Source organism: Vicugna pacos, chromosome 28, assembly GCF_048564905.1.
Source record: "Vicugna pacos chromosome 28, VicPac4, whole genome shotgun sequence".
NCBI classification, from domain to species: Eukaryota; Metazoa; Chordata; class Mammalia; order Artiodactyla; family Camelidae; genus Vicugna; species Vicugna pacos.
This window is the reverse complement of record NC_133014.1, coordinates 8,916,010-8,930,308: the sequence shown is the minus strand read 5'-3', so window position 1 is coordinate 8,930,308 and position 14,299 is coordinate 8,916,010. Positions and strand designations below refer to the sequence as shown.

Here is a 14,299-nt window from a genome sequence, read left to right as displayed (position 1 = left end):
AGTCCCCAGGGCCAGCAGGATGCATAGGAACAAAACTAGCCAGCAAACTCAATGAAAATGGACTGAAGTGTTCCCCCAAAACCACAGACTACAAATCTATTTTTAAAAGCCACTCAAATCAAACACCTGTTAGCTCTTCACACGACTCCAAAACATTTTCCCTACCCTAGTTATAGACCATGCAAATACTATCATACAAATGGACATTTATTTTAATGAGGTTATTTTGGTAGTCTAGGTAACTCCCATATCATAACGTGTACTACATAAGCTACAGAACTAGTCATACCTATCAGATTTAATTCATTTATTTGATCAACATTTATTACATGCCTACTATGTGCCAGGCAGTGTCCTAGGTGTCAGGGATGCAAAGATGGCTGAGACGCAAGCCCTCCTCATGAGGAGCTCACTGCACAGTGAGCTGAGAGTTAGGAGAACATTCTGGCTCATGTGGCTGCAGATGAAATAAGCTCCTAATAAATGTTTCAGTGAAGATGATGATACGAAATATTTACAGCGCGGTGACCAGTAACCCTGTAGTGACCAGTCCTCGGGAGAAGCAGCCCACCTGTTGACGTGCTCCTCCCAGTCCTCTGGCGGGGGAGGGGCATCTGCATCGGTCCTGGCGAAGATGACGTGCCGCTCACACTCGTTCATCACGCTGCGTGCCTTCTGATTGTCATACAGTGGCACAGGGGTCGATGTGATTGTCTCCACGTCTATTGGGACGTCCGACTCACTGTGAACAGGTGAGGAAATAGGACCAGACACATGTACTTCACACCACACAGGTATTTAATGATCATCTGGTATCCAAAAAAAACTTTTGGATACAATCAGCTTTAAAGTATGCTTAAAGCACATTATATCCACAAGAAAATATGATCCAAAGTCATCTTTCCCACACTTGTCTAGATCTCTGCCCTCTGACATGCGGCTGATACACGCTGGGGGAACACAACATTGTTTTAAAACGAGCCTTTGCGAAAAATGAAAAACAGCTATTTTTTTAAAAAGACAAATATATTCCATAGGCAAATAGCTGATTGCTTAGATGTGCTTTCCAATACAATAGCTATGAGTCACATGCAAATATTTAAATTAAAAAAAATTAAACAAAATTAAAAACTCAGTTCCTCAGTTGCACTAGCCACATTTCAAGCACTTAACAGACATATCTGCCTAACGCTACCACACTGGACAGACAGACAGAACATTTCTATCACCGCAGAGAGTTCTGTGGGACAGTGTTGGTCTAGAGTTTTAAATTATTCATACAAACTTTTCCTTTCCTTAGCAAGTCAACTGGCAGTTAATTACATGCTGTAAAAGCCTGTGACTGTCTAAGACAGATCACCTGGAGTGCAGACGCCTTCGCTTACTCACTGTGTAAGGAGCCTAGAACATAAACAAACAGAAAAGAATACCCGAAGAACCTTTCATATTTTAAAATGCTGATGAAATCCTAGTGTCACGAGGGTCCTTCACTGCACCAAATTGGTCACCCAAAAAACGATGCTGATCAAACTGGTCTACTGGCTGTCTAACAAACACACCTTAACTTTTTGACCTCAGTGACGTTATTAGTTCCATTCCCAATGGCTGGAATAATTACGTCATTATGAAATGAAGTGAAATAATATGCAGCTAGATGTGGTGGTGGGAGAAAGAGCTGATTATCTTCTGTGGACCAGACAGTGGGCTAGGTACTTGGACCTGTATGCCTAAAAGAGGATTCTCAATTTCACCATCCCAGACCTGTCCTCCCCCAGCCGTCCCCAACTCATGGCACCACCCAGCTGCTCAAGCCAGAAATATAAGTCATCCTAATTTCACCTTTTCCCTCTTTCCTGGTCGCTCTTTCCAACTCATCACAGCAGGTCATGTTGGCTCTACCTACATGAAATACACCTCAAGGCCATCCATCTGTCTCTGCCTGTACTATTCCTGCCCCATCGGGATACCATGACCTCTGGCCCCACTACTGCAGTGGCCTCCTAGCAGACCTTTTCTATTCCACTCCTGCACTACAATCCATTCAACAGAAATTCAAAGCGATCTTTTTCAAATATACATCCAATCTGTAGCTTAAAATCTTTCAATGACTTAACAAATTCTTACCAATTTGACTTCTTAAAATCAAATTCCTACATGAGGGAGCCTCTGTTGACTTCTCCCCCAGCTCCCACTTAACACCCCAACTGCAACCATATTCCAAACCCAATGGCCTAAAAAGAGTTCCTAGAACACACCAAACTCCCACTTCAGGGCCTATACATGGAGTCAGTCTATAAGAGAAAATAATTTTCTGAGTACTGAAATGTCCAAGTCCACAGAATCTCATTTTAGGAAAATAGCATGAGATATGAACGCAGGAGTTTCTATATTTGCAAGAAGCTATCACATAACTAATAGAAAAAACCCCTCCAAATTCTGTTTAAAGGAGCTCTTCATTTATGCTCTAAACCAAAGGCATCAAGATTATGCTGGATTATTTCCTAAAGTCACAGAGCCTGTGCACTGTACAACCAAAAAAAGCCAACAAAATGCTGCCCTCATTGGGAAATGAAATAAAAACCACTATTATACCCGTGTTTAAAACACACACATCACAGCACTTCTATCTCATTAAGGCTCAGTGGGGATCTAAAGAAGCAAAACACAAAATCTCTATTCTCCAATAAACCCCAAACCTGAACTAAAAGAAATATTAAACATCAGGTTAGATTAAAACAAAGCAAAACAAAAAAACCCTCTTCCCAAAAAAGTTCATGAAATTATTAAAGGTGTGATTTGATTTTCAAAACAGAATATATCGATTTTAATAAAAGTAATCAGAACATCTTAAAGCTCAAAAAAATTGCTAAACAAGTTTTAGCAAACGTAATTGCATTGCATATTATGTGGTAAATTCATGAAAAAATTCCTTACCCTGAAAAGTAGGCAGGCTGAAAATATAACCAGACCTTAGAAGGAATTGGATCAACCCTTGGTGACAGGTTTGTTTAAGTTAAAAGAGAAAGCAAAGTGTCAGATACATGCTCCTAAACTTTGCAGGTGAAGCCAGGAAAAGCAAACTGAATTACCATTAAAAGGTTATGGTTGCCAGTGTTGGAGCCAGAACACTGGACTAAAAGGAGTGAGTCCAATCCTGTGTGGTAGTTTTTAAAAATCAACTCTCCCAGCTTTTTCTTCACAGTTTAAATAACCCTCTCCAATTCCTCTTTCCACACAAGTGCTATTATCTAAGTGCAATAGGCTGTTTGCTTTCCTTTGAACATCTTGCTTTCCTAACTCATTAGATGTCTTGAATGCAGATGTCCACATATAGGCCTGATATCCTCAAGCTGCTTAACAGAGATGCTTGAATTAAACATCTGAGCCCCTGGTACAATCTCCCACAATAAAATCCTCTCTAATCCTCACCATCTGATCACTGCCCAGTTAGGGCAACGTCAGCCCTTAAGAGAGAAGCCCAAACTCACATGGGACTTTCGTGTTGCCTCCGGGGAGTAACAAAGAGCATGCGGGTGGGGCGGGCACTACTGGCATCTGGGTGGGCACTCCATGGCTTGGCATAGCTGTGATCCAGAAACACCAGGTCCAGCTCCCGCTCATGCACTGAAAGCTGGAAGAGCAGCGAGGTGCCCATGCGCCGCGCTGAAGTCTGGAAGTCCCTCTCCCCACCGCGGTGGGCCATGTCAGATGAGGGGCTGCAGGTCAGAGAATGGTTATCTGCATGCTAGTCACCTGCAGTAAAAAGTTTCAGTTTAAGTCAATTCAAATGCTCTAAATTTTTTCCAACCTAGAACAACTAATATTCTTCTATCTGAGTATCCATTGCACTGCAGACCCTTGCCCACATAGACAGGGTGCCTGAGATCCCCCAGAAAGCTATGGCACCACCTCCATCCTCAAGCTATAAAATTTGGTTCACTAGAAAGCTGAGGAACTCCACTATTCATCAAGGCCTCACATGGACAGACATTAAACTTGCCTGGCCAGCGCCACAATTTCCCACGTGGGCAGGACGGGTTTTGGCGAACAATGAGGAATCACAAATATTAATTCTTCCAAAGCTAAGGATCTCTACAACTTCACACCATCCTCAGAAGCTTCACAGAGCCATCTCAGACCAGAGCATGAGCATCCCAGTAACAGCTGTGCAAAGCGAGCCTCAAAGAAGCCCTTGTTTATGTTAAACAAAAGTTTTGCAACTACTCCATGATCCTCTGGAGTTTTAAAAATATACAGAGAGCTCTTCCCCAAAGCTTGTAACAAAATGCTATCCGAGGAAGCCCCCTCTCCCTCACCGAAGGGGTGGTCCCCGGGGAATTGCCCGGTACCCCAGGTACCCCTCGGGGGTCCTGCCACTGAGCCTCAAAACCACCCCAGCTAGCAGGCAGGACTTGTAATTCGCACTTTACAGACGCCGGCTCAGGGAGACGGACTGACTCGGCCAAGGTCACCGAGAGTTCGCGACGAGGAGGGGCCGCCTCGCACCCGCCTCCCGCCCCCCGCGGGCCCCGCTCAGCGCCCGCGTCACGGCGGCCCGAGTCCGCCCATGGCCCCACACGGCTGTCCGACCCAGGCCACCCGAGCCGCGGGCTTCAGCACCCGGCTCCCCCATGCCCCGGGAGCCCGGAGGTCCTCGCCGAGACCCCGGCTCGCTCCGACTCGGGCCACGACCCCTGGGACCCGCCACCCCCGCCGGGGCCGATCCTTCCCTCACCCGCAATCGTCGGGCCGCGCGCTCGGCCCGGGCCGGATCCCAACGCGCGTGCGCGTTACCGCCTCCACGCCCCGGCGCTCCGGGCGCCGAACAAAACGCGGAAGTGGATTCCGGCCTGGGAAGGGAGGGGCGGGGAGCCGCAAAACCCGGAAAGATGCAGCTGCAGCCGCAAGAGGAGAAGAGAAGAGCCCGGAACGCGCGTGGCCTCCGGCATCCTCAGCAGGAAAAGCGAGGGCAAGGGAGGAGGCTGGCTCCTGCAGCCGCTGTTCTCTCTGCCCCGCACTGTTGCTTTTGTCGGGTGCCTGGCCAGGGCTGGGAGGGCGCGCAGCCTACTTTCCAATACGCCAAAGGAGCCCCCCCAAATGTGTTCGTTAAGAATGTATCACGCATGCTATACGCCTGAAACTAACGCAATATTGTAAAGCAACTATACCTCAATTTAAAAAAATGTATTCTCAAGAAGCAACCACAATAAAAATAAATGTAAATAAAGTTGCTGTGAGCCTAAACCTGCTCTAAAAAAATAAAATCTATTAAAAATAAATAAAAATTCATTCAGAGCTTTGCGCAGCGTAGCTGGTCCCTGCAGAGATGCGTCGAGATGGCCCTAACCTTAAGGAGTTTAAGGAATAAAGGGAGGCAGTGACGCTCAAGGTAGAGATTGGATTTTGGAGTTTAATCTCAGCTCCAACACTTAACTCCCTGGCTTTATGACCCCAGCAAGATCTCAGCGTCCCCTCCTCATCTCTGTGCACACACTTAATTCACTGGCTAGCTGAGATAATGAAATGGATGATGTACAGTACCTGGCAAGAACATAGATTTCTAGAAAAAGAAAGATTTCCCAACGTTGATAAGTGGTATCTTGTTGTATTTCTTTGCTTATTAATAAGCTTGGTTTATTTTTACATCTTTTTTGGTTTTGGGGGGAGGCTTTTGAATCCAGTTTGGCAAAGTAATAAATGGTATCTCATTGCATTTCTTTGATTATTAAAGAGACTGAAATTTTTTTACATCTTTTTTTCTGTCCATTTGGGCAATCCTCTAATATAAACTTTCCCCCATTTTCCTTTGGAGTAGTCATTTTTTCTTACTGAATTATAAGACCTGTTGCAAATGTTCCCTACTTTAATACTTGCCTTTTAAGGTATATTTTTCAGTGGAAGAATCTTAAATTTTACGCAGAAAAATCTATCAGCCTGGTCATTTACAGAGTTTGCCTTCTGTGTCTGCTTAGTTTGGAACATCATTAAGAAAGCAAAAAGCATTTTGTGTTTAAATTTCGAGAAAAACTGTCAGGTTAGTAGGAACAGCATGTTGAACATAATTTATTATTTCTAAATGATTCAGAATTTTGCTTTTTAGACATGTTCAACTTCAGTCTTCAAATGAGTTGAAGTGAACAAGACATTGGACCAATGAAGTCCAGGAGCCCAAAACACTTGAGAAACGATTTGCTTTTTAAAAAAACGAAGTCCTTAATGTGTTTCTCTCTTTTCTTTTATATGTGCACCAAAATAAGTTGACTGAAGATTTCAGTTCATGTTTATTTCTGCAAGCAGGATAATAATGTGCAAATTTTCTGTTGTTGTTCAGACATATGCCCTCACTGCCTTATGGCTTTTTCTTCCTGTTTAATGATTCATCCCCAGATTGAACATTTGTAATAAACATTTCTATAATTCTAACATATCCCCCCTCAAAACAACAACAACAATAATAACAAAAGAAAACTGTCAGGAAGTACTTTTTCCTTTTAAATCTGCTGCACCAGAATGCAGTCCTGGCATTAGGATCATAGACAGGTTTTTGGTCTTTAAATGCTATGCATGTTTTAGAACGTGTAGTAAGCTTACTGCTAAATTGTTTCATCTACTGATACATATTTTTTAAAACATCCATTAATTTCCACCTATCGGGTAAGATGTGACTTGTATAATGTTCAAGTCTAAAGGAGAAAAAGCTTTTGAATGGACAAAAGAACAATGTCCCCCCTCTCCAGCCTCATGCTGAGAAGCCTTCAGAGCAATCAAGATGTTACAGCAAGATCGTATTGTCAGTGAGATTTTTAACCTTACAAGCCCAGCTGGCATCGAAGCTCATTAATTAAACCCCTAGTTTCCCTTGGTTAAAGAGAGACTCATATCTAGACTAACATTTCCTTTAGAAGAAGGGAGGCGTACGTGTTTGCTTACAGATTAGGAAGGACTTCTCCTGAAACACCCCTGAAATTGCCTTTGATGTCACTCTTCCCTTTCTCAGCCTGCCTCCCTTCTCTATTTTCTCATCTAAACTGTGTAACTTTGGCAATGATTCACTCCAGATAACTTGCTTGTATAAGGAGAAAACATTCCCCTTCTACCTGGTCTTGAAAGTAGAAGGACAGTTAAGGACAAGAGAGAAAGGGGAACAGAAAGAGGAAAGAAGAGCTGCTCAACTGTTTGGTTTTGACAGCCCTGGTCACCTCAAGCCCCTGGCTTCGGACCCTGTGACTTCTTCCTCCTCTTACTCTGTCCATTCCCCTTCAGAATCAAGAACCACTCACCTTTGTGACATCGCCCCTATTGCTAAGCAACAGACTCAGAGCCTTACTCACCCCGTGAGCCCTGGGAGAAGCCTTGGACCAGGCGCTCCAGGAAGGAAGCTTCGCTAGAGCAGGGCGGAGGGAAGACAGTGGGGGAGATGCTGCGGCTTGTCGTGGAGTCGGCCAGGATTAGCCCGCCCCTGACCCCCCAACCCAGACCCTGTGTGTCTGTGTACTTTAGAGGTTAGAGCCGGAAGCCCCAAGAGGCAACATGCTGTTTGGTGAAAAACTGGGTTTATTGGTGTCCTACTATGTAAAAGATGCCCTGCGTGGCAGAAGGGTGAGGGAGACACCGTCTGGTTCTTTCAAAACTTATCATCCTTATTGCTACTATTTCTCTTGGGTGTGCCTACAGAGTTACCTACCAACTCTTATAATTGAATGTTTAATATCTTATATTCCCTTTTCACCTATTCTTCCCAGCCCCTCTTCTCCCGAATACCATCCACCACCCCTTCCACCTTCCCACAGACACATGTGAGTTTCTCTCTCTTTCTCTCCTGTCTCTGTTGCTCTGTCTCCTCTCTCACATTCTTTCCTTGAAAACAATCTCAAATTTGGCAATTTAGAGGTTCTTTGCAGGATTATAGGCTGTTCTTTGTTAAAGATATTTCTGGAAAAGGCGGATTTTAGTGGATGAAGAGCTTTCAACCCACTAGAGATGTTTTGGGATGTCTTAGGGTACACTAGGCTTTGCTCTGGTAACAACTGAACCCTTAAATCCCAGTGCCTTAAGACAATAAAAATTTACCTCTTGCTCACGTCAAGTCCTGCGTTGACGGTGCTGATCAGGCAGCAATCCTGAATGACTCCTCCAAATAGTACTTTAGAGACCAGCTGCTTTCTGTTTGTGGCTGCAAAGTCACCAGACGCCATCCTCCCAATAAATCATGAGGGTGGATATGGGGAGTGGAGAAGAGAATGGAGACACTCATGGGAAATTCTGGCAGCCAGTCCAGGCAGCAGTGAATATGGCTCCCAAATTCCATTGACCAGAATGAGTCACATGGCCCCACCTGGCTGCAAGATGGCTGGGAATTATGTACCAGAAAGAAAATCAAATGAATACATAACATTATCTGTCACATGGGGTGATGTCACTCTTACAAAAAGTGAGAAATTTTGAAACCCCTAGAGTAAGAAAGAATCAGTGCTATATCACATCTGCCAATGTAGACCTGAAGTTTTCTTAGAGAGTCCTGCTTCTCTTTACTCACACAAACCTAGACTTTGAAGTATTTCCTGCCATCAATGCCAGCCCCTCCATGTCTTTGCAGATGTCAAGAGGACAACTCATGAGGTGGAAGGCAATAATCCCATATGGAATGAGGTAAAACACAGGGCAAGCCCAGAAGAGGCAATGACAACCCCAATAGCGAGGTTGGTCCAGGTTGTACTCAGACGCCTAGGGAGGAGACAGAGAGCCCTATCAGCCTTTCCCCAGGCCGGGGCACCTTGACCTGTGAGTACTCTGAGCTGGCCAGGCGGTGCAGGCTACAGGGCCACAGCAGCCACATCTGCCCATAGCTTTTGGCCCTTCTCCGTGACTCTGGGGATGGACCCATCTTGTCCAATCCGGCCATCCTAACGTTTCCAGAAACCTGAAGCAGAGTTCCCTGTACCAGATCACCTCTCATCTCCCATCCATCCATGTCCCCCACCTGGTCCCCAAGCCCCTTAACTACTAACCAGCACACAATACTGCAGTTAAGCTATGGGAGCTCAGGTAGGATGCCCAGTACCTGGGTGAAGGTAGCAAATGCCATCCTTTTAGGAAATTAGACAAGGGAAGTTCTTCAGTTTGAAACACAGTGCCAGCCCGTTCCCTGCATCTTTTTTCATTTCCTAGAAGGGTGGAAAGGGAAGGTAGAGGAAGGATGCTGACCTCTCTGTGCCTCCCACAGACTCTCATCTGGCACCTCTGGAACCGTCCCCTGCAAAATGACTCTTTCCTGCAAATCACCCTTCAGGATATGGGCTCAATAAAGAAGGAAAGGTGAGGCAGAAAGAGAGGCAGGAGCAGCCTGACCAAAGCTACAGCAGATGTTGCATCTCCTGTCTCTAATCCATAACTCACTTAGGTGCAAAGACCAGAATGCATTCCAGCCAGCTAATGCAAAAAAAAAAAAAAAAAAAAGCAGGGGATTTGTGGAAGGGTACCAAGGCTAGGAGTACAGATCAACAGATCAACTAGAACTAGGAAACTGGGGACCCAGGAACAATTCTGTCTCTTCTGAAGTCATGGGATCCAAATCTCTGCCCAACCCTGGCTTCCAGCTTCCAATCAGAGCCCCATTCTAGTGCCCCACTGAGACTGATACCCCACTAGACTGAGGCTCTGACATCTCAGGTCAAAATTCCTAGGACAGAGAATCTGATTGGCCCAGCTCTGGTCAGGTGCCCACCCCCTGGTCCAATCAGCTGTCACTTGGCACAGTTCCCATTCCAGAGGAGTGTAGGAGCAGAGCTTCTGGGAAAGGGCTGGGCAGGGCAGAGCTGGTAACAGGGATGCCCACTGCCCAGGAACCCCCAAAGCCAATTCCCAGAGAGTTGAGAGTCCTGTGACCTCTGGTGGGTGCCCCCCACCACTGCGTTCTTCCTTCAGTCTTGCTCTTTGGACAGCACTGCCTTTAGCAGAGAAAGGCACCTCTGGATGAAGTCATGCCTGGGACAGAGAGGACATCCTTTCCCCTGGTTCAGAATTTCACACTTGCTCCTTGTCTCCCTAGGTTCATTGGCTTGGCCACGATTCTGCTCAAGCCATTGGTGAAAAAACCAAGAAAGGTCCTTTTCGTGAGGGACCTTACTCTGCTCAACCATTCCATGATACCCACAGACGTGAGTTGGGCCCCAGAAAGCATGGCTGGAGGGGCAGGGCAGCTGGTGAAGTTAAGCCACTCTGCTCCAGCAGAGGCCCAGTGTCCTCCAAATTCAGAGAGCACTTTCTGCTCTGGGGGGGGCCCATCACACTGCCATTGTCTCCCCAACTTCCCCATCCCCTTATCCATCTACCCACCCACTCCTCCATCCTTCCATCCACTCATTTAGCCTGAGTATTCAGTTGATCGTCCACTGGTGTCAGCAGCTGTGCTAAGCCTGGGATACAAAATTGAATGAACCCCACACTTGTTGGAGTAGGCACCACTCACTGTGACAGGTGCTCCAGCACATACATACTGGGGTCGGGGAAGCTGTTTCACTGAGGTCAGGTGGGAATGAATGATTCCGCTTGGGAGGCAGTGGAAGGCCTCTCAGAGGAGGTGATTAAGACGTGTGGAAACACATGAAGACCCACCAAATGAGAACAAGCAAAAGTGATTTATTCAGGGCTTGCTATGTAACAAGGGAGTCAGGCACCATCACTTGGTTTTGACAGAGACTCAAAGGCAGGCAGAGGAGTGGGAACGTTTCATGGTAGAAAAAAGGAAAGGCTTCAGGTGTGCCCTGATCGGAGGCTGTTGGTGTGGGAAACTGAAGGTGGACCAGCCAGAAGCCGGGCATCCCATGTGATTGCTCAGGGGTGTATATTTGGCTTTCTCCTGTTGGTCCCAAGCTAGAAGCAAGGACAAAAATTAGGGGACCTATTGTTTATTAATCAAGTCCTGGCTGTTTGGGGCTGATTGCTGCTCAAGCTAGTGATCTGACTTCCTGTAAGTCTGACTCATAGCAGCCTGACTTCCAGATTACTGTAGATACTGGGTTGGCTTCCAGGGCTGATTGCTGCAGATCGCGGGTCAGAGTTCCATTTTTGTAAATGGCTTTTAAGGAGGGGTGTTGGTTTGCCCAATGGACAGGAAAGGAAGACAATCACTGGCAGAGATATAAGGTGCGTGTGTGAAGGTTGGAGGGAGAAGGGGGCAGCACCGCTGTTCAGGAAGGTGGGCTGCCCGCACTGTTGGCACCCAGGAAGGGGGAGGAAGGAGCGTGAAGCAGGGGAGAGCTGAGACTGGGTGGGCAGCAGGGGCCAGAGGTGAAGGGCCTTATGGTCTATGCTGATGAGTTGTGACTTTACTCTGATAGTTTTCAGCCCTTAGGGACTGTGAAGTCAATTCTAATTAAAAAAATTTTTTTTTAAATTTTATCTTTTATGAGGGGGTAATTAGGTTTATTTACTTATTTTTAATGGAGGTAATGGGAATTAAACCCAGGACCTCGTGCATGCTAAGCACGCGCTCTACCACTGAGCTACACCCTTCCCCCTTTTAGTGGTCAGTTCTGATGGTGGTCTGGTGGATAGACAGGTGGTGAGAGCACTTGGAGGCAGGAGGTCAGCTAAGAGGTGTCTGTGGAGTTCCCACGTGAGGTCGTGAGATGCTGGGCTAGGAGCTTAGCATCAGGGGCTCTAGACTGGTCCCCAGTCACCCCTCTCTCTCTCTCCTCCCCACCCTACTGCATCCTTTTCTGTCCCCACCACTGTCATGTGCCTGCTCTTCAAACCCCATACACTGTAACCCATCACTCTGTCCTCATCAGTTTATAACCTACCTCCACCCCAGACTGCACAGGTCCCCATGGTGTGGCGTGGCCAGCATCGCTCCACCCAAGAGGACTGGGTGTGACCCCGGCCAGTCTGGGCCGGATTCTGGTGCTATGACTTGTCCAAAGATTACAGGATCTTATAGCCCCCTGACTTTGTCTTGCAGTGCACTGTCACCGTACAGGTGGCCCATATGACCTACAAGGATATTGAGAAGATGGGTATGTACTTCCATGGGGCATAACCCTGCCCTTCTCCAAGCATAGCTGTGGGTGCTGTTGGGGACCTTTGAGACCCATCCCTTGAAGTCTACAGTAGGATTGTGACCAGGTTAGGGTCTATAGGCCAGATCTTCAGACACCTGCCTGAGGTTATCTGTCCTTCCAATAGGTCCACTTTTTATGTGTAGACATAAGACCCAGCTCCAGCGGGTTGCAGAGGGAGACAAGAATGGCCATTCCCAAGAGCTCCCATGTGTAGACTGTGAGGCCCAGGGTTACTGGGGGTGGGGGGGGACCCACGGGAATGTTCCAAGGAGGACATGTGCCCCTGTCAGAGCCTCCTGCCCAGGATTTAGTCAGGAGCTGGTCACTGGGGATAGAAGGATGCAATGGGGACAATGCCTCCAAGACTCCGCAGCCCCGGTCTCTGGGAGCCCACCCTGGACTGTGCTTCCCCAGGTGATGAAGACCTCCTGGCCGTAACTGCACAAGAGGTGGCCAGGCAGAAGCTGATGTCTCCCAGCTCCCCCATGCACAAGGCTCTGTCCCCAAAACCCCAGCACTTTCAGGTGAGACCTTTTAGGGTAAGAGCCCACGTGACTTCCCTGACACCCTCACCGTGTTCCCAGGCCATCCCTGCCTCTTCACAAGGTCATGGTTGGGCTCCTCACCCGTCCCCGGCTCCTCCAGGGGCCATTCTGGGGAACGTCTGCATGTGGCTGAAATTGGAGACAGCTCCGGTGAGGCAGCAGGAGGCACCGAGGGCTGTGCAACAGGCCTTGGTGATGCTGGGAAGGCAGAGCGGAGGCCTGGACCCTGCCCTTCAGGAGTCGGCATCACAAGGCTAGCCACGTCCAGGGTGAAATGCGCTGCACGGGAGAGGCTGAGGAGTTCGAGGGGATCCGTGGGAAGGTCCACGGGTTCCACTGTGAATTCTGGAGTCCCTCCCCCCACCGTGACTTACTACCTTCCCTCTGATCTCTAGCCTGTGACCCAACATCTCTGTCACGGTTGTACCTGCTCCCAGACTGCCATTGCCTGGGAGACTGAGAGTCCTCCTTGGCTGCCTCGCTTCCTCACCCACCCCCTGCCTTCAGTCAATGGCCAAGTCGAGCTCTTAATATAGCCTGACCGCACCTGCTTCTCCACTGCTACTTCCATCCCCTAGTCCGAGCCGCTGCCATCACTTCCCTGGACCAGCTCGTGAGGCTCCTCCCAGGATCCCAGCCTCAAGCTCTCTTCTGTCCATTTATCAGCCAAAGTGGTCTTTCAAAGATGTCCTTCTTCTCATGCCGTGCATGTACCTAAAAATTTCATTAAAATGAGGACACCCCATGTTCTTAGTACAAAACCCAAACTGTTTACAATATCTTCCCAGGCCCCTGATAATCCAAGCCTGGCCTCCAAGCTGCTCTGTCCTCTATCCCTACTCTAACATCCTGGACAATTTAAAGTCCCTACTCTCATGACCGTCTCCTAGCCACCAGGCCTTTGCACGTGCTGTCGCCTCCTTTGGAGTACCTTCCTCCTCCCTATTGGCCCCGTCCCTCTTTACCAGGCTAGTTGGCCGCAGGATAGGATGTCAGTTTGTCTAAGTCACTACCATTCCTACGTAGGGCAAAGCTCTGACATGAGGGCTGTCGGCCTGGTTTGGCCACTCTTGTCCCTGGTGGTCAGGTAGCTGCATGTGTACCAATCTCTGAAGGGTCCCTGGACTAGATGGAAACACAGGAGGCCTCATAGAGAATGCTCGGACCCACACTGGGAGAGCTGCATGCTGTTTACTACCTCGAGTCAGATGACAAGCTCCCACAACTGTCCCCGGCTAGCCACCGCCATCTCAAGTTTCTTCTCCCAGGGGCCTTAGCCAGCCTGGATCTTATGGGATCCAGGGCTCCTCTCCTGCCTTCTAGTTCTAGGCTCAAATGTCATAGTCCCTTTACTGAGTCTCAGTAAAGTATGTAAAAGCAGAAGAAGAAATCACAAATCAGAAATCAAATCAGAGATCATAGATTCAACTGCGTGGAACTTTAAAATGTTCAATTCCTTAAAAAGATCACAGACAAATATAAAAAACAACAAACTGAGCAACACTAGACTTTCTTTATCCTGTAACAAGTCCCTACTGCTCAAGAAACACTAAGTCCGCATAAGATGAAAAGGGCGAGGTGGAGGCGACAGTTCCCAGAAGCGGAAACAGAGGCGCCTTCCCAGGGCTCACACAGGGTCCAGCTCCTCCCGGGCTTCTCCCCATGGGGCCTGTCTCTATCTGCAGTAGACAC

General features: G+C 47.7%; 2 protein-coding genes across 17 annotated transcripts in view; one reads left to right on the top strand and one right to left on the bottom strand.

Annotated features, from left to right (window-relative positions):
• Positions 1–4,824, bottom strand: part of KANSL3 (KAT8 regulatory NSL complex subunit 3) — a 39,031-nt gene extending 34,207 nt beyond the window's left edge. For 4 of the 9 annotated variants that reach the window (XM_072951419.1, XM_031692032.2, XM_072951416.1 and 1 more), the window contains exons 1-3: positions 4,736–4,823; positions 3,489–3,753; positions 572–742 (exon numbers count right to left, since the gene is read on the bottom strand). In XM_072951419.1, the coding sequence (XP_072807520.1) occupies positions 572–742; positions 3,489–3,703 (386 nt within the window). In that variant the 5' untranslated portion in view covers positions 3,704–3,753; positions 4,736–4,823. Of the gene's footprint in view, positions 1–571; positions 743–3,488; positions 3,754–4,000; positions 4,360–4,735 lie in introns of those variants that run through there. The other 5 variants (XM_072951423.1, XM_072951418.1, XM_072951417.1 and 2 more) reach the window with 5 other exon arrangements.
• A 2,541-nt stretch (positions 4,825–7,365) lies between these two features.
• FER1L5 (fer-1 like family member 5) overlaps positions 7,366–14,299 on the top strand; it is a 44,746-nt gene continuing 37,812 nt past the window's right edge. For all 8 annotated transcript variants that reach the window (XM_072951413.1, XM_072951409.1, XM_072951411.1 and 5 more), the window contains exons 1-6: positions 7,366–7,502; positions 8,597–8,649; positions 9,224–9,315; positions 10,049–10,157; positions 11,963–12,017; positions 12,477–12,586. In XM_072951413.1, the coding sequence (XP_072807514.1) occupies positions 7,418–7,502; positions 8,597–8,649; positions 9,224–9,315; positions 10,049–10,157; positions 11,963–12,017; positions 12,477–12,586 (504 nt within the window). In that variant the 5' untranslated portion in view covers positions 7,366–7,417. The remainder of the gene's footprint in view (positions 7,503–8,596; positions 8,650–9,223; positions 9,316–10,048; positions 10,158–11,962; positions 12,018–12,476; positions 12,587–14,299) is intronic.